The sequence below is a fragment of the Chaetomium tenue genome (genome assembly GCF_020726465.1).
Source record: "Chaetomium tenue strain MPI-SDFR-AT-0079 chromosome Unknown F5144scaffold_1, whole genome shotgun sequence".
Taxonomy (NCBI): domain Eukaryota; kingdom Fungi; phylum Ascomycota; class Sordariomycetes; order Sordariales; family Chaetomiaceae; genus Chaetomium; species Chaetomium tenue.
Window position 1 is genome coordinate 604,240 of NW_027117329.1, and position 15,511 is coordinate 619,750.

Sequence of the window (15,511 nt, forward strand, 5' to 3'; positions counted from 1 at the left end):
CTTACGCTTGTAATCCCAATCCGAAAACGAGATCGGAGCGGCTGCATGCCAAAACCCATTGTCATCGAGGGTAAACTACTGGTCGGTGTGTCGGATATCCTCGACGACCTGCTCCACTGCCTCGAATTCTAGATTCGAGGTCGCAGTATTCCTAATGTTGGGTAGATAGGATATAATTTGGTATGGCTCCTCCTGGTGGTAGATGGGAAGGTCTTTCGTGTAGATCTGCTTTGCATGCATCGTGGCTATGGTGATCATGTCGGCAACTTTGAAGACGAGTGTTGAGCCGTGGTCTGTAATGCGCGGCCTGGCCGCCCGTGTGACCGCACCCCTTGTAGCCAGAAGCGGGGGCCATGTCAAATCGGTGAGCCTGTAAAGCATAGCGCGAAAGTCGACGCTGAAGGAGAGGCAAAGGGAGCGAGGTGGGGGAGGCGCGGAAAAGGTTGAGAGTACCAAGTAAAGCCTGCCAATCAACTTTCTGGACAAGAAAGATCAACTGAAGATCGGGTTGCATCGCCATGTTGCAATATTAAACTCTGAAGATGCACCGGGCCGCCTCCACCAATTACACGCTGCATTGACACTGTCTCAGCATGTTGCCATACCTTATCCAATGTTCAAGAACCACGCCCAAAGGTGCGGGGAAGACGTTCAACACCAGTTCCTGGTTCAGGTTGCAGCTAGCTGAACGGTATTCGTCGCCCTGGGAATAAGCTCGGGACGATAGTCGGGCCGGTACAAGGGCTGCTATACCAGATCCGACATAGTAGGGGCGACAAAGTAACCACACAACTGTTTACGCACGGAGGAGACTATAGACGCGCCAATGGGTTAAAGGCCGGAACCCCGCATTTGTTTATAGTTTTCTTTTCCGTGGCCTTTATGGGGGTGCGGGTGTGGTGCTGCGGGTTGAGGTTGAGGGTGTGGAAGTCAGCAGATGTTGTAATAGTTTGGTAATGGAAGAGGAGGGAGGCGGATGGAGTAAGTGCTATAAGAAAGGTGTCATGGGAGGCCTGGGGTTTATCTTTTCATCTGGAAACTTCACACTTACACCAAAGTCTGACCCGTAAATCAAGATGCGATTCTTCACCGTCCTAGCTGTCCTCGCTGGCGTTGTCACCGCCCTGCCCCAGCCGGTTACTGAACCCGAGTCTCCCGCGAATGCCGCTCTTGTAAGTGTGTCTATGCCTATTTATGTCTGCGCAAAATGAACCGAAGGCGGGGTGGTTTGACGATACGATTAGTATAGTAACTGACATGACAATATAGAATAAACGTGGTTGCAACGTCAGTAAGTGAACCACTACTGCATTCATCACTTATAACTACGAGCCGCTAGGAGACATCTGCTGAGACGTCAGGTGATAGACTGTGTGACATCTTGCTGTAAGAGTGCTGGTTGCAACGGTTATCTGCACTGCGACGGCTCATACGTAGGTTCCTTCTACCAATTCTGTCACCCAAGCACTGCGAGAAGAGATTCCTCATCTCCATTTCTCGATTGCCTCTTTTCCTACTCCTGTTAAACCAACTGCCATAGCTTACTAATGACGCCGATTGGAACGCACCTAGTGCTACACCAGTGATGCAGGCCACTCGTGGTGCGAATGCAATTGCCGCTATGGCTGAGTTGTTTCAAGGCGGAGACAAGCTACAAGTTTCCGCGTAGCTAAAGAAACAAACGCGGGTCGAGTTGGATATGGAGATACTCTGGGTAGGCAGCAAAGAATGATATATCATAGCTTAGATCCAAGCTACGCTGAACGTCCTTGAAATTCGGCCCCAAAAGCCCCAAAGCTTGCGTCGATCGAAAGCTCTCGCAAAGCCCTATCTAGCCACACCACGTGCACCGACGCGCAATCCGCAGCGCGGCCGCAGTGGGCGTGGAAAGAAGGGCGATCCGGGACACGCAGTCGCCCTGGAAATCTCTATCGCCCACGCACGGACCCACGAGCTACCCGACCCACCCACAGTTACCCAGACGACCACGCCCCCCTGAACCCCTGAGTGGAGGCGGGATGGCCGGTCCTACTGCCCCAGTCCAAAGGGGAAGAAGTGGGCTAGAGCAGTCCCGACACTTGCCCCCCACCCCGCCCCTCTCACCCCCACCCTCCGACATAGAGGTTATCAAGAAGATGGTTGACGAGCTGGTGGGACTAGCAGACCCCGAGAAGAAAGGGACAGCCAGAGGCATGGGACAGGACCTGCTAGCAGCCGTCCGGAAGGTGCACAACGCGTCTCAGTCACAGACTGGAAACATCTCGCTTGCCAACCTCCGCAAGGTGGTGGCCGAGGAAATGAAGGCAGCCGTCAACGGAACCGGAGCCCAGGACAGAGGATCCTGGGCCGCAGTGGCCGCTCATGGAGCTGCCCCCTCTCAGCCGCAGCCTAACACGCCGACAAAGATAGTGCCGACCCGCATAAACAAGGAGATTCTAGTCAGAGGCAGAGGAATGCCAGCCGATCTCGCCAAACGCACCCCGCAAGAAACCATCCAGGCCATCAACCGGGTGTCTATCAAGAAGGGAGCAGTTGCGGCCCGAAGGCTCCCCAGCGGCGATACAATCGTCACATTCCAGAACGCAGGCGCGAGAGATTGGCACTCGATGAACACCAACTGGATCAAGGAGGCTTTCGGAGAGCAGGCCGAGGAGAGCAAGAGAACCTTTGCAGTCCTGCTAAAGGGCGTGTGGAAGAAGGACCTGCAGGGGGTCACCGAGGAGGAATTCGGGAAACAAACAGGCCTCCACACAGTCGATAAAGTGAAGTTCAGAGTGCCGAGACACAGGGAGGCGACCCGGGCAACAGTGCTGGTTGCTTTAACCTCCCAGGAGGTCGCACGCAAGGCGTGCGACGAGGGAGTGATCTGGAGGGCTCAACTACTGGACTGCGAGCCTTACTGGGCTGCCCTCAGCCCAACACAGTGCTACAAGTGCTGGAAGTGGGGACACACACAACATCATTGCAAGGCTACCCCATTGTGCCCCCGCTGCGGGACGAAAGCCCATGGAGAGGGCGGCAGGGACGGCGAGAACCAGTGCCCTACTCACAAAAACGAAATCCCGCTCCGATGCCCGGCCTGCGGAGGAAGGCATCCGGCGTGGTCAGGAGAGTGCCCGGAGAAGTCGAGGACCCTCGCCAAGGCCAAGGAGGCCTACCAGTTCCGGCCACGGACTTATGAGACCGCAGCGGCGAACTCAGCCAGCACGGCCCCTACGAGCGCTCCCGCGTTTAACTTCGAGGGCGAGGAGAGGGACGACGACAGCTATCAGGTGGTAGGCAGGAAGAGGTTGAGAGGAAGACCGACGAATGCGGCTGCGGCCCAACGTCAGGCTCTCTTAGACCCCCAGCAGACCAGGATCAACTTCGAGGCTCCGAGGGTGCAGTTCGCAAACCCGGTAGTCAACGGTGTCTACACCGTCGCTCCGCCGCCCCGGGCGCCCGAACCGGCTACCGGACCAACGCCTGCCGTCGCCGCCAACCCTGCGGTCACTGCTACTCCGAACCAACGCGACCCCGAGGGGGACACTACGATGGACTCGATCACCGTCGCAGGCAATGAAAATTAAAATCCTACTCTGGAACACCGAAGGAAACAAGCAAACACTGGAAGTCTTGCTGGAGGAGGCCAAATACGACCTCTTGGCGGTGCAGGAACCGTGGATTAACAAGGAGACGAAGTCTACATACTGCCCCCGGAGCAGCAGATACCACCTGGTACACAAGCTCGAGGGGCGGGCAGCGATATACGTAAGCAAAAGATTTGAAATCAGGCAGTGGGACTCCGAAGCCACGGAGAATTGGTGCCGCGTGTGGTTTCCAGAGGCGGACCTCGGAAGGGAAGACCCCGGATTCGAGCTTTGGTCCATATACAACCCTCCCGGCGGCGAGAACGTACCGAGAGCCCTGCAAGGGCGGCCAAGGCCAAGCCACCCGGTGGTTCTGGCAGGAGACTTCAACCTAAAGAACCCACTGTGGGACAAGTTCGGACGCTGCGATAGGAAATCGGAAGACCTACTGCAGCTGGGTTCCTTGTGGGACCTCACCATCAGAACTCCAAGGGGGGCGACAACGCGAGCTCCTCAGGGGCGACAGCGGGGCCGTCCGTCAACCATCGACCACTTCTGGACTTCGGAAAACCTCCAAACAGTATACTACGGGGAAGAATGCCGTGGAAAGTCAGACCACTACCCACAAGTGCTCGAGGTCGGGGAAGGGCATGGGCCGAGACCAACCCAACCGGATGGCTGGGCCTGGAAGAAGATGGACAGGGAGAGGGTGAAGGCTGAATCAGAGCTGCTATGCAAGGCCATGGGACTTACAGACCCGGGACCGGACGGGCTGCTGGCCAGGACCCGAACAGTCGAGGGTCTTGATAAAGCTTTCGGCAGCCTGGTCGAGTGGCTCACCTGGGTCGCGGGGGAAAGCACTCCAAGGAGGAAGGCGAGCTGTGGCTACAGCTCTCCTTGGTGGACAGTGGAAGTGCAGCAGGCCGCCCGGAAGGCCAGGAAAGCCGAGAGGCTGGCGAAGGAGACGCGGGCAGAGTACTGCTGGGAGGAGCTCGGCGAAAGGCTCAAGGACCTTGCCAGAACAACGCGCGAAGCACGGACGAGGGCTTGGAGGAACAACCTGCAGGAAGCAAGCGAGGCAAAGAAGCCCGATCAGATGTGGAGCTTGGAAAGATGGGCCAGGCTACGGAGCTTTTTGCCGCCGGAACCACCGAGACTACCGGCATTCAAGGACTCGTCCGGGCAGGTAACGGCCGAAACGCACGACCAGAAGGCTAGCGCACTGGCCGAGAGGTTCTTCCCGGACCCACCGGCCAACCTGACGGACGTGGAAGACCCAGCCTTTTTGGGCAGCTGGAACCCGGGCTTCGACGTTGTACAAGCAGTGACGCCGACCGAGATCACGGAAGCGATAGGAAGAGCAAGCCCCTGGAAGGCGCCAGGCGAGGATTTGCTCCCGATGGGCCTTCTGAAGGCGTGCGGAGCACCGTTAGCTGAAGTGCTAGCCCTTCTGGCGACAAGGTGTCTGGAGCTAGGATGGTTCCCGAACCGTTTCAAGAGGGCGAAGACTGTAGTACTACCGAAACCAGGAAAGGCTCCGCCGGTGTATCAGACCCCGGGGGGATACAGGCCCATTGCTCTGCTGCCAACCCTAGGGAAGGTAATAGAGTCAGTGGTCGCCAGGAAGGTCACTCAAACTGCAGAAGTCAACGGCCTCTTACCAGATGAACAAATGGGGAACAGAGCACACCGCTCCACAGAGCTGGCTGTCCGGCTAGTAGTAGCCCAGGTCCAGGAGGCGTGGAGACAGAAGGGTGCGGCGTCCCTATTGCAACTGGACATCTCAGGAGCCTTTGACACGGTCAACCACACCCGACTGCTAGCAACTTTGCGAGAAATGGGCTACCCGAGGTGGCTGGTCCTCTGGACGAGAGACTGGTTGACTGGTCGAGAGGCCACCCTTCTTTTCGACGGCAAGACGGCGGCACCGACGGCAATTCGGGCAGGGGTCCCCCAAGGCTCACCCCTTTCCCCTGTTCTCTTCATCCTCTATATTTCCTCATTATACAAGCAGCTAAAAGACGAGCACCCTCACTTGGCTATAACGGGGTTTGCGGATGACACCAACCTCCTGGTGTTTGGTCGAAACCCCGAGGCCAATGTCCGGCAACTGGAGGCGGCGTGGGAAACATGCATGCGATGGGCGGACAGTCGGGGGATGAAGTTCGCCCCGGAAAAGAGCGAACTGATCCATTTCAACAAGGGACGACGGCAGTGGACAAACCAGCTGGAACTCACTAACCCAGGGGGAGGCACCAGCCCCGTCAGACCGAAGGAGTCTGCCAGGTTCCTGGGAGTCTGGCTGGACCGGAAGCTCAACTGGAAAGCCCACCTTGCGGCGGTGGAGAAGAAGCTGAGGACCCAGAGCTATGCCCTGTCGAGGCTAGCGGCATCGACGTGGGGACTGGGTCTAGCCAAAGCGCGAGAAGTGTACACAAAGTGCATCCGGTCAGCGCTGGCCTATGGCGCATCGTCGTTCCACATTCCCACGGATGTGGGAGGCGAACCGGTGAAGAAAGGCATCACCAAGGCCCTCGGGAAGGCCCAGAACAAGAGCCTGAGGATTGTGGCGGGAGCCTTTAAGTCTACCCCCAACCGTAACCTCGAGACAGAGACGTGGGTACCACCGTTGGACTTATACCTAAACAAACGGCTTGCAGATTTCGAAAACCGACTCCAACAACCCGATCTGGACGACGGCCAAGGCGGCAAAAAGACGGCGGGGAGCGTTATCCTTACCGCCTGCCGCAAGATACAGCAGAGACTCAGCTCGAGGAGGGGCAACAGGGGCCGACCGCGAACCTTGAGACCTCAAGGGCCCACGGCGGTAGAGAGAGCCGCGGGCACGATTATGCGCTGGACGGGGGGAACCATAGACACGGACAAGGCAGTAGAAGAGGCCTGGAGAGCGAGGTGGTCAAAGGAACGGGACGGCAGAGCAATCACCAGGCCGGCGGACGACTTTGACCATCAGCGGGAGACGCTATTCCGGAACGAAACCCTAAGGAGGCATGACGGTCTCAGCAAGGCGAAAAGCTCACTGCTCATTCAAATCCGGACGGGAGCAATAGGCTTACGGGACTACTTGTTTACACGGGAAGTCCCGGAGGTTCTGACGCCTGCCTGCGAGTGTGGCGAGGGACGAGAGACTGCCGAACACCTGGTAGTGTGGTGTTTGGCCCCACCGTTGACTCGAAGATGGGAGAGAACTGGAATTCGGACACGACGGGACTTTTACTCAGTTCTACACGGTATCAATCCCACGACTGCACGGCTTGCGAGGAGGATCCTCGACTGGCTGATGGACTCTGGGAGGCTGCCGATGTACAGCTTGGCCAGGAGGCTCGAGCTGGAAACGGCGGCCTGAAGCGCCCCCGTTCGGAGGCCAGGAGGCCTCCTCTCTTTGTATACGTAGACTCACCAGAACGCATCGTTCCTTGATTGTTGGTAGGGGTTTTTCACCCGGCCCGGGAGGGCACGGTTTTCCTGTACGCTAAATAGCAGAGGGTCCGGCACGCCCTAGGGCATAGCGGAGTATGAATAATGATAATAATATTATATCGCATAATCATACATGTCTTGATCTGTTTAGGTTCTCCTGTTTTATAGCATTTTCTTACGCTATTCAACGAGGAATGGTTTAGGGTGTTCAAATACACGGTTTCTGGTACCTTTCTCCTTATTTTCAGACCTCATTTTACATCCCCGTTATTAAAATGTCGGGCAATAAAACTACCTAGGCACTAAAATGTGTTCCCAACTACGCTGCTAGTAGAATCAATCGTATTATCGGTATTAGCATCAAGGGCTCGGGTTAATCCATCGCTTTAAGGAGTTCTCAAATGTAAGCAGATTAGAACAAGTAAAGAACAGGTCATTGACCATCAGCCTCGGTCTGAGGGGGACCGCTATCCCTCTACGCGTAGTCATGCTTTATCTCACCCCATGCAGGTACTGAGGTAATATGTACATGTACTCGCGGTGCCCAAGCTTTCTTCCCTTTCCTGGTCCCTAACAGTATTAACGGGCAAAACGAGCAATGTGGAAGCCTGAACCGGAACGACTGAGTACCTATGGCGGCGTTAACTTTTTTGGCCATAATTCGTGATGGTGTCGACGTTTTTCTTAATAATTCTTTCGCTCCTCTTTGGTATGTCCAAAGCAAAATGGGATTCAGCTGGAACACCCAACCATCCGCACAACACTTGCCTTGGCACTCCGTCATCCCAGTCCCGAGGTTACATGCTGGATGCAGGATCGAATCACAGGCATCCCCAGACTCCCTTCCCCGCGCGGAAAGACATGGTGGGTATTGTAACCCGCCGATAAGCTCAGATATGAGACACGATGTTCCGCCACGACCGGCAGGTGACATTGCTTTGTTATCTCCAAGATTCTCCGCCGGGGAGATCTCCCGTGTGACCTAATCAGATAGCGGTGAAGGCTGGAAACAACACCTCATCCCGTTTAAGTTGCCAGGCCGCCTTTCGTCAAGCGTGACATTGGTACCGTAAATTGACGCCGGCATTCCTTGTCATAATGCAACCAGAAGAGATACCCGTGGAACGACGGCCCTCGAATAGAGACGAGGGCGATGAGGACCGACTCGCGCAGTTCGGATACAAACAAGAGCTGAAGCGGGACTGGGGCCTGGCGCACAACTTTGGGGTCTCCTTCTCGATCATCGTGAGTTAAATAAAAAAAAGAGCTTCACCTTGACGGAATCAAAAAAGAACTTAGCTGACCAACAGAGCGTTATCACCGGCATATCTACCCTTTTCTCATATGGATTGAACACCGGGGGGCCGGCTGGTATGTTGTAACACGCGCCTTGTTCAAGGACCTGAAGAATACTAACAGTCAGTCACGCAGTCATGTCCATCGGCTGGATTGTCGTCTCCTTCTTCACCCTCCTCGTCGCCATCGCCATGGCCGAGGTCGTCTCCGCCATTCCCACCAGCGGCGGACCCTACTTCTGGTCTGCCATGCTCGCGCCCCCGCGCTGGTCACCCTTCGCAGCATGGCTCACAGGGTGGTACAACCTCCTCGGCCAAGTAATCCCCACCCCGTCCCATCCCCAACCCTCACCAAAGTCACCACCACCACTAACCCCCCCTACAGGTAGCCGTAACCACCGGCATAACCTTCGGCCTGGCCAACCTAATCCCCACCGCCATCACCCTCAAAAACCCCTCCTTCACCCCCACCCCGGCCATCACCATCGGCATCTACGCGGCCCTCCTCCTCTCCCACGCAATCGTCAACACCTTCGGCGTGCGCATCCTGCGGCACCTCAACAACGTGTCCATCGCGCTGCACAGCGCGGGCATCACCGCTCTCTGCATCGCCGTGCTCGCCAAAGCTCCCACGCACCAGCCGGCGTCGTTCGTCTTCGGCCGTTTCCACGACGGCACGGGCACCGAGGGCGCCGAGGGGTGGGGCGGCCGCGCGAGTGCAGCGTACGTGGCGGTGTGTGGCGCGCTGCTGTCGCAGTATACGCTGACGGGGTTTGATGCGTCGGCGCATTTGAGTGAGGAGACGCGGCGGGCGAGTTGGAGCGCGCCGATTGGGGTGGTGTCGAGTGTGGGGTTTAGTGCGTTGTTTGGGTTTTTTGTGTTGATGGCGTTGTTGTTTTCGGTGCAGGACTTTGAGAGGACGCTGGATAGTGTGTATGGACAGCCGGTGTTGCAGATTCTGGTGGATGTGGCGGGCGAGAATGGGGCGTTGGGGTTGTTTTGCTTGATTATGGGTGAGTTCATTGTTACATTCTGCCCTGGCTGCTTTCGAGATGGGCTGCTGATTTTGGTGTAGTCTGCGTTTGGCACTGTGGGCTGTTCAGCATGACCAGCAACAGCAGGATGATGTTTGCTTTTGCTCGTGATGGTGGGATTGTAAGACTCCTCAGATATTACCCCTGAAGCGACGGATGTTGCCGCTGACTCTTTGCTAGCATCCTTTCTTCCACAAGGTTGATGCCCGGTTTCGGTCACCAATCCGCGCCGTGTGGTTGTCGGCCACGCTATCCTTCTGTCTCGCTCTGCCTTCGCTTGGATCAAGCGTTGCGTTCGCGGCAGCCACTTCAATAGCGACCATCGGCCTGTACCTATCTTATGGGATCCCTCTCTTCATCGGCTTGGTCTGCCACCAGTCCTTCACGGCGATGAAGGGGCCGTTCAACCTCCACGCCTTGTCCCGGCCAGTTGCGGGTGTAGCCTGCCTATGGATTCTATTCATCACGGTAGTATTCTGCCTGCCAACGGCCAACCCCGTCACCAGTCAAACGCTGAACTACACGGTTGTTGCCGTTGGAGTTTTGACCATCTTTGCCGTCGGCTCCTGGGTACTTTGGGCGCATCGGTGGTTTAAAGGACCTTCTGCGGAGGTGGCAGAGGCGATGAGGCAGGGGATTGATATTACCGAGCCAGGTGCATTCGAAGAACGGGAGAAACGTGAAAGTGACGAACCGGGGAAGTCATCCGACTAGATATGTTAAATAACATCACGAAGCCAGGTGTTATCGGCACCGGATGGGAAGCATTGGGGTTTGCGGCTGCTCGTTGACGGGCTGGGAGCAAGCTGAGTGGTGTTTAACGACGCTCGAACTTCACCTCCCAAGAGCAATATTGAACTGTTATAAACGCTGCCACACTAACATTAACAATCAGTTCCTCACATCGGGCCTTTAGAACGGCCGGCGTCTACTTTGGGGCCCGCGGCGGGGTTTGAATCCAAATCGCCAGTTCGAAGTCAATACATAATCTTCAGCTGCACCAAAGGAATGGCAAAGGAACAAGGGGACTGCGGCATGATATAATCAACGGTAGCTCTCCACTCCCTCCTCTGAGAACGAACTTCCCCTTAAGTAGATGCGAGGATTGGGCACGTACTTTTTGGAGGTTGATGGCGTTGTGTATAGGGGTCACCGGGGGGTGACGATGAAATGTCACGGGGATCCAGAGGTTGAGGGGAGGGAAGCGCAGGGGCGGAGGACGGCGAGTTGACATGGTTGGGTGACTGGGCGAGGCCGAAAGGACTGACGAAGGAACAAAAAAAAGAGTACCGCTGGTGGCGTGTCAGGGAGGGGGTGGGGGCTCCATCCGAGTGGGCTTATCAGGGGATGAGGGGTTAAGTCTTCGGACGAGACGGGCTTTCGCATCAACTAACATTCAACAATCTTCATTTAGGTCAAAAATACGTGAACCGACAAGCTGAGAGACGAGTCTCGCCGTTGATGAACAATTTGCAGCCGTGAGACAACAGATAGTGGTTGACCATGACCACAGGGGTGGGTGGTCGAGAGGGGGTTAACCCCCTTAACGATCTTGAAATTTACAGACCCACAGATCTGCGTTACAGTTGATTCAGGTTCTTTGCCGCCACTATTCCGAACTATGCAGCAAGCAGGTATCTTTTCGTATCTGACCCATTGACAACCGGGGAAAATAAGACACGCCGTTGTCCGGTGAGTGAGTAGGAGACTGACATCTCAGAGAGCTAGCAACACCGCCCTAAGATCTAACCCCGGACGGTTGCACAAACACAGCGAGAGATGGGTTGCAGCCCCCATCTTCACCCGTTGGAGTCACTCCCGGGCTTCGGAAAGATACGCCGCGGCAAAACCGAGAACACCAATCCGAATGCAAAGCCTCACTTCCGTGCCCCATTCGGTTACCAGATCAGAATTTTCTGTTACTAATGGTTACACGTAAATACACGACAAGAAAGATGCCGAGAAAATTAGTGTACATTTCTGAAAACCTTTCCGGGGTTTTCAGTTAGTGTCGCAGGCGTCGATGACGGGATCTGTAACATTTTTCTCCCCAACAACCCCCTTGTTAGATGACCATGGCTTCCGAACCCGACGGCAGTACAATCTACCTCACTGAAAAGGAGGCAGAACGCATCCGAACCACAGTTATAAGCAATACCAAAAAGCGTTCTGAACTAGCCGGCCATGCTCGCGCCCCGAGAGAGGCCAAAGATGCCATCGGCCAAGCCACTGGCGCCGCCCTCATGGCGGACATGGGCAGTATGACGGCCCAACAAGAGAGCATGCCCGCTCTCGCCGTCGGAGACCCCTACCCGCCATGCATTGCTTCTCTGTCCGAGCTACAGCCGATGAAGCTGTCTGACCTCCGCATGGAAACTCACCATAGCGGATTCCAACTTCGCATCAAGCGAGCCAGCCCAGTGGTCACCCTCTCCACCAGATCATGGACCATGGTTCAAGACGACGCAGAAGAAACGGAACGTCTGGAAATCGTTCTCCACAACACCCGACACGGCAAAGACATCCTCGAGTCCTCCAAGACCTTCACCATCAAAGAGCCCTACTTCACCCTCACCGAAGAAGGCGAACCCACGCTCCGCATCGACCACCCCTCCGACCTCATCACCCACCCCCCTCCGGACCAACAACCCCCGACCCAACCCCCCACCCCAGAACAAGCGGCAAAACGCGCCCTCGCCCACAAACAAAAGGGCAACACCGCGCTGACCAAAAACGACCCCGGCCTCGCCTGCGCCTGGTACACCGCTGCGCTGGCCCTCCCCGCCATCACCGCGGACCTAACCCGGGACCTTTACCGCAACCGCGCGCACGCCAACCTCCTGCTCGGGCAGCACGACGCCGCGCACCGCGACGCGCTCGCCGCACTAATCAACAGCGCCGACGCCGACGACGATGCGCGCTCGCGCGAGCTCGACGCCAAGTGCTATTTCCGCGCGGGCGCTGCGGCGTACGCGCTGGGGCGGTTTGCGGAGGCGAAGGAGATGTTTGAGGCGCAGGGGAAGCTGATGCCGGGGGATAAGGGGGCGGCGGCGAATGTGGGGAGGTGTGGGAAGCGGGTGGGGGAGGAGAGGGAGGGGGGGCATAATTTGGGGAAGGTGAGGGGGGGGTTGGGGAGGGGGGATGGGAGGGTGGATGCGGCGAGTTGGGAGGGCGGGGTGGAGGTGCGGGAGAGTGGGGTGGGGAGGGGGAGGGGGTTGTTTGCGAGGGGGGAGGTGAAGGCGGGGGAGGTGGTGATGTGTGAGAAGGCGTTTTGTGTGGTTTGGGGGCATGAGGAGGGCGCGTTGACGGCGGTGACGTGCGATGTGCGGGATGAGAGGATTCGGGTGGCACCTGTGGGGTTGAGGAGGGCGGTGGTGGAACGGATGATGAACAATCCATCTTTGATTGGGGATGTGATGGGTTCATTTGGGGACTGGGATGGGGGTGAAGGGAGGGGGGTACATGAAACGGGCGATGGGCCGGTTGTGGATGTTTTCCGGGTACATGACATTGTATCGAGGAACGCTTTTGGCGTGGGGGCTAAGGATGGGCAGGGGAATCAGGGCGGTGGTGCTGGCTTGTGGCCTCGGGCTGCCCTTATTAACCATTCTTGTGTTCCCAACGCGGGGAGGGAGTTCGTTGGTGACTTGATGGTCATCCGGGCAACGAAGAACATCGCCAAGGGAGAAGAGATCGTGCACAGTTACGACGAGTCAGGGGTGTACGAGGACAGGCAGCGTGCCTTGATGACCACATGGGGCTTTGAGTGCAGCTGTGCTCTCTGCGCCGTGGAGAAGGCGGAAGATTCGGCGGTGCTGGAGAAGCGTAGAACATTCAGCAAGGAGGTGGATGCGTTCTTCAAGTCAATTGCTTCGTCAGCCAACACGAAGTTGGCGACTAGCAAGGCCAAGAGACTGGCAAAGGCGATCGATGAGACTTACGACGAAAAGAAGTACCGGGGACTGCCCCGGTTGGCAAAGAAAGGAATTGAACAGTGGCTTGCTACCACCGCTCGGCGATGATAGCCCTCAGCCTCGACGATTTGGAGGGGTTAGAATAATGAGAGAAGAAGAAGAAGATAAAAAAATAAAAAGGGATGGAATTGAACCCTCGCGTCTATAGTGAGAACGTGAGACCTCATGTCCACATTGGGTATGACCGGCTGGGCACGCTCCAAATGCCCGTTCATATTAGCGGTAACCAGCAGCTAAGTTAGCACATGAAGGCAAATTCGGGGAAGCGGCATAATTATCCGTCATATCTCTGTGACATTAGAGTCTGGTGTATGTTGCGACATCTCGAGGGAACGTAGGTACCTTTGAAGAGACGAGCGACGACAAGTCAGAAGATGAGGTATCACCGATGTAATTGAGGTATGCAACACAAGCAGTCATAGCAGCGCCATCGATCACAAGAACGGGGCGCGGGTGCGGATTGTCATGCTGAGGCATGGCAGAGCGGGTTTCGCTGGGGCAACCCCCCCCGGCCAGATACTTGTGGCGGACCCGTTTTGAACAGCCGACCTTGAGCAACCGAGAACTCTTACTACAGAGTCCATTATACTAGTAAAGAAGCTGGCCCCGACCATCACCAAAAAAACCCCTCCTCCGCCTTTTTCGACCGCGTCTCATTGGCCGCACGGTTGACTACACTGTCCCCAAACGCAAGAACAAGCCCACATCCGGATATGCGCTCTAATTACCACGTAATAGAACCGTGGCAAGAAGGCTTGACACAACCACAACTTCCTAGTGGCCAAGAACTACAAAGAACGGGACTTAAGCGCAACAATAATTATCCGTCCGACGGTTTTGGAGTCTCATCATCTTCGCTCTCATCCACCTTGAGGCCAGCTGCCGTGGCGAAGTCCTTGCAGGTAGAAAGGAAGCCCCAGCTGACGAGACAGTTGTGTTCAACACTCCACTGTGCGTATGACGGACTGTCGGTGGCACAGCCGTCCTTGAGGAGGATGGTGTCAAACCCTTTTAGATAGGCGTCTTGCAGTGTGCCCATAACACACTGGTCAATGTTGATACCCGTGAAGAGGAGGGTCCTGAGATTGTGCTGGTTGAGAAAGTTGGTCACGTCCTTCGTCCTGTCACACATTCCCGAGTTTCTGTTCTTGTAGAAATGGACGTCATGCGGCACCGCGCTCTTGCCCTCGTTATACGCATCCGACAATGGGTCGTGGAGCCAGGTGTTCCACGACCCTTTCATCAGAATTCTACCGGCGTCGATCACCTTGTTATTCTTGTCTGTAACCTGGCCGATTTCGTCGCCAACACCCTTTTGGTTCCGGTACATGCCCTTGCTGCTCCACCCTTGGCCAGGCGGAAGAGTTTGCCAGTCCGGAGACAAGTTGATCGCCTCAAAGTTAAACGTCTTGAAGACGCCCGGATCCATGTCCTCCAGATCCTTGTCAGAGTAGCCGGTGGTCACCCAGATGATCTGGATACCATTCTTGCGCGCGGCCGGGATGGCATATTGCAGAACGGCGTCTTCGGCACGATAGAATTCGGGGTTATCATTGCCCAGAGCTTCATGGAGATCGTAGTTCTGGAGATCGATGATCAAGAGCGCTGTTTTTTTGGGATCAATGAGGATCGGCGTCAGTGCACACTGCAGCCTCAATCGCGGTTGGATAGGCTTTGAGTCGGGGGTGGGGGGATGAGTGAGGTCGAAGCCGTCTTCTTTGGACCATATCCAAAAATTCTTAGAGTTGCCGATGACGGTGGGCGACTGGTCCTCGCGGGGTTGGGTCCGCCAGTTGGGCTGTTTGCCTGTCGACATCTCGGCGCCGCCTCGTAAGGTAGGTGGAAAAGACAGATCAATTGCTGTCAGAGGCAGCGAATGGAACTTTGGCAATACTCAACAAGTACTTCGTACCAGGTACCCAGTCGAGTCTGGTTGCTCATGCGTTTCCGTGCCGCGGAAATGGCGGGAGCAGCTGAACAGCTTGGCAACACGGCTGGGTTGGTAAAGATAGGTAGGTATGTTTGGTCGGAAGACCTGTGGCATCTACTGGTTCGCATTGACAAGCGGTGAATCAAAGCGAGGGCTTTTCATCATGCTTGATGGCTACTGCACCTTGCTGCCACCCCCCACGCACGCTGCCTGTGTGTAACCACAGGCTTTCGGCCCAAAGGTCGGTTCCGAATGAATCATTGGAACC

The 15,511-nt window shown here is 56.2% G+C and overlaps 4 protein-coding genes across 4 annotated transcripts; 3 read left to right on the forward strand and 1 right to left on the reverse strand.

The window, feature by feature from the left end:
- Window positions 1-830: 830 nt before the first annotated feature.
- On the forward strand, window positions 831-1,742 carry F5144DRAFT_552918 (uncharacterized protein). The gene is made up of 4 exons (XM_066787774.1): window positions 831-1,172; window positions 1,270-1,291; window positions 1,369-1,433; window positions 1,573-1,742. The coding sequence occupies exons 1-4, from the start codon at window positions 1,077-1,079 to the stop codon at window positions 1,627-1,629; spliced, it is 240 nt and encodes a 79-aa protein (XP_066647706.1). The 5' UTR covers window positions 831-1,076; the 3' UTR covers window positions 1,630-1,742.
- A 6,261-nt stretch (window positions 1,743-8,003) lies between these two features.
- On the forward strand, window positions 8,004-10,192 carry F5144DRAFT_5009 (amino acid/polyamine transporter I). Its single transcript, XM_066786381.1, has 6 exons — window positions 8,004-8,255; window positions 8,321-8,381; window positions 8,442-8,623; window positions 8,691-9,318; window positions 9,381-9,460; window positions 9,520-10,192. The coding sequence occupies exons 1-6, from the start codon at window positions 8,109-8,111 to the stop codon at window positions 10,051-10,053; spliced, it is 1,632 nt and encodes a 543-aa protein (XP_066647707.1). The 5' UTR covers window positions 8,004-8,108; the 3' UTR covers window positions 10,054-10,192.
- A 799-nt stretch (window positions 10,193-10,991) lies between these two features.
- Window positions 10,992-13,334, forward strand: F5144DRAFT_634810 (uncharacterized protein; the record flags this gene model as incomplete). Its single annotated transcript, XM_066792597.1, has 2 exons — window positions 10,992-12,416; window positions 12,633-13,334. Coding segments are annotated over exons 1-2 (1,710 nt in total), but the record flags the coding sequence as incomplete, so codon positions are not given.
- Window positions 13,335-13,774: 440 nt separating this feature from the next.
- F5144DRAFT_5105 (isochorismatase family protein) lies at window positions 13,775-15,230 on the reverse strand. Its single transcript, XM_066786536.1, has one exon. The coding sequence runs from the start codon at window positions 15,127-15,129 to the stop codon at window positions 14,134-14,136; it is 996 nt and encodes a 331-aa protein (XP_066647709.1). The 5' UTR covers window positions 15,130-15,230; the 3' UTR covers window positions 13,775-14,133.
- Between the last annotated feature and the right edge of the window lie 281 nt (window positions 15,231-15,511).

What these genes read in the sequence shown, in the direction of transcription:
- F5144DRAFT_552918 (XM_066787774.1), top strand. Translation starts at nt 1,077, where the DNA reads ATGCGATTCTTCACCGTCCTAGCTGTCCTCGCTGGCGTTGTCACCGCC. An exon ending in CTCCCGCGAATGCCGCTCTT is followed by an intron (nt 1,173 to 1,269) that starts GTAAGTGTGTCT and finishes ATGACAATATAG; the next exon opens with AATAAACGTGGTTGCAACGT. An exon ending in TGCACTGCGACGGCTCATAC is followed by an intron (nt 1,434 to 1,572) that starts GTAGGTTCCTTC and finishes GAACGCACCTAG; the next exon opens with TGCTACACCAGTGATGCAGG.
- F5144DRAFT_5009 (XM_066786381.1), top strand. Translation starts at nt 8,109, where the DNA reads ATGCAACCAGAAGAGATACCCGTGGAACGACGGCCCTCGAATAGAGAC. An exon ending in GGGTCTCCTTCTCGATCATC is followed by an intron (nt 8,256 to 8,320) that starts GTGAGTTAAATA and finishes GCTGACCAACAG; the next exon opens with AGCGTTATCACCGGCATATC. An exon ending in GTTGTTTTGCTTGATTATGG is followed by an intron (nt 9,319 to 9,380) that starts GTGAGTTCATTG and finishes ATTTTGGTGTAG; the next exon opens with TCTGCGTTTGGCACTGTGGG.
- F5144DRAFT_5105 (XM_066786536.1), bottom strand. Translation starts at nt 15,129, where the DNA reads ATGTCGACAGGCAAACAGCCCAACTGGCGGACCCAACCCCGCGAGGAC.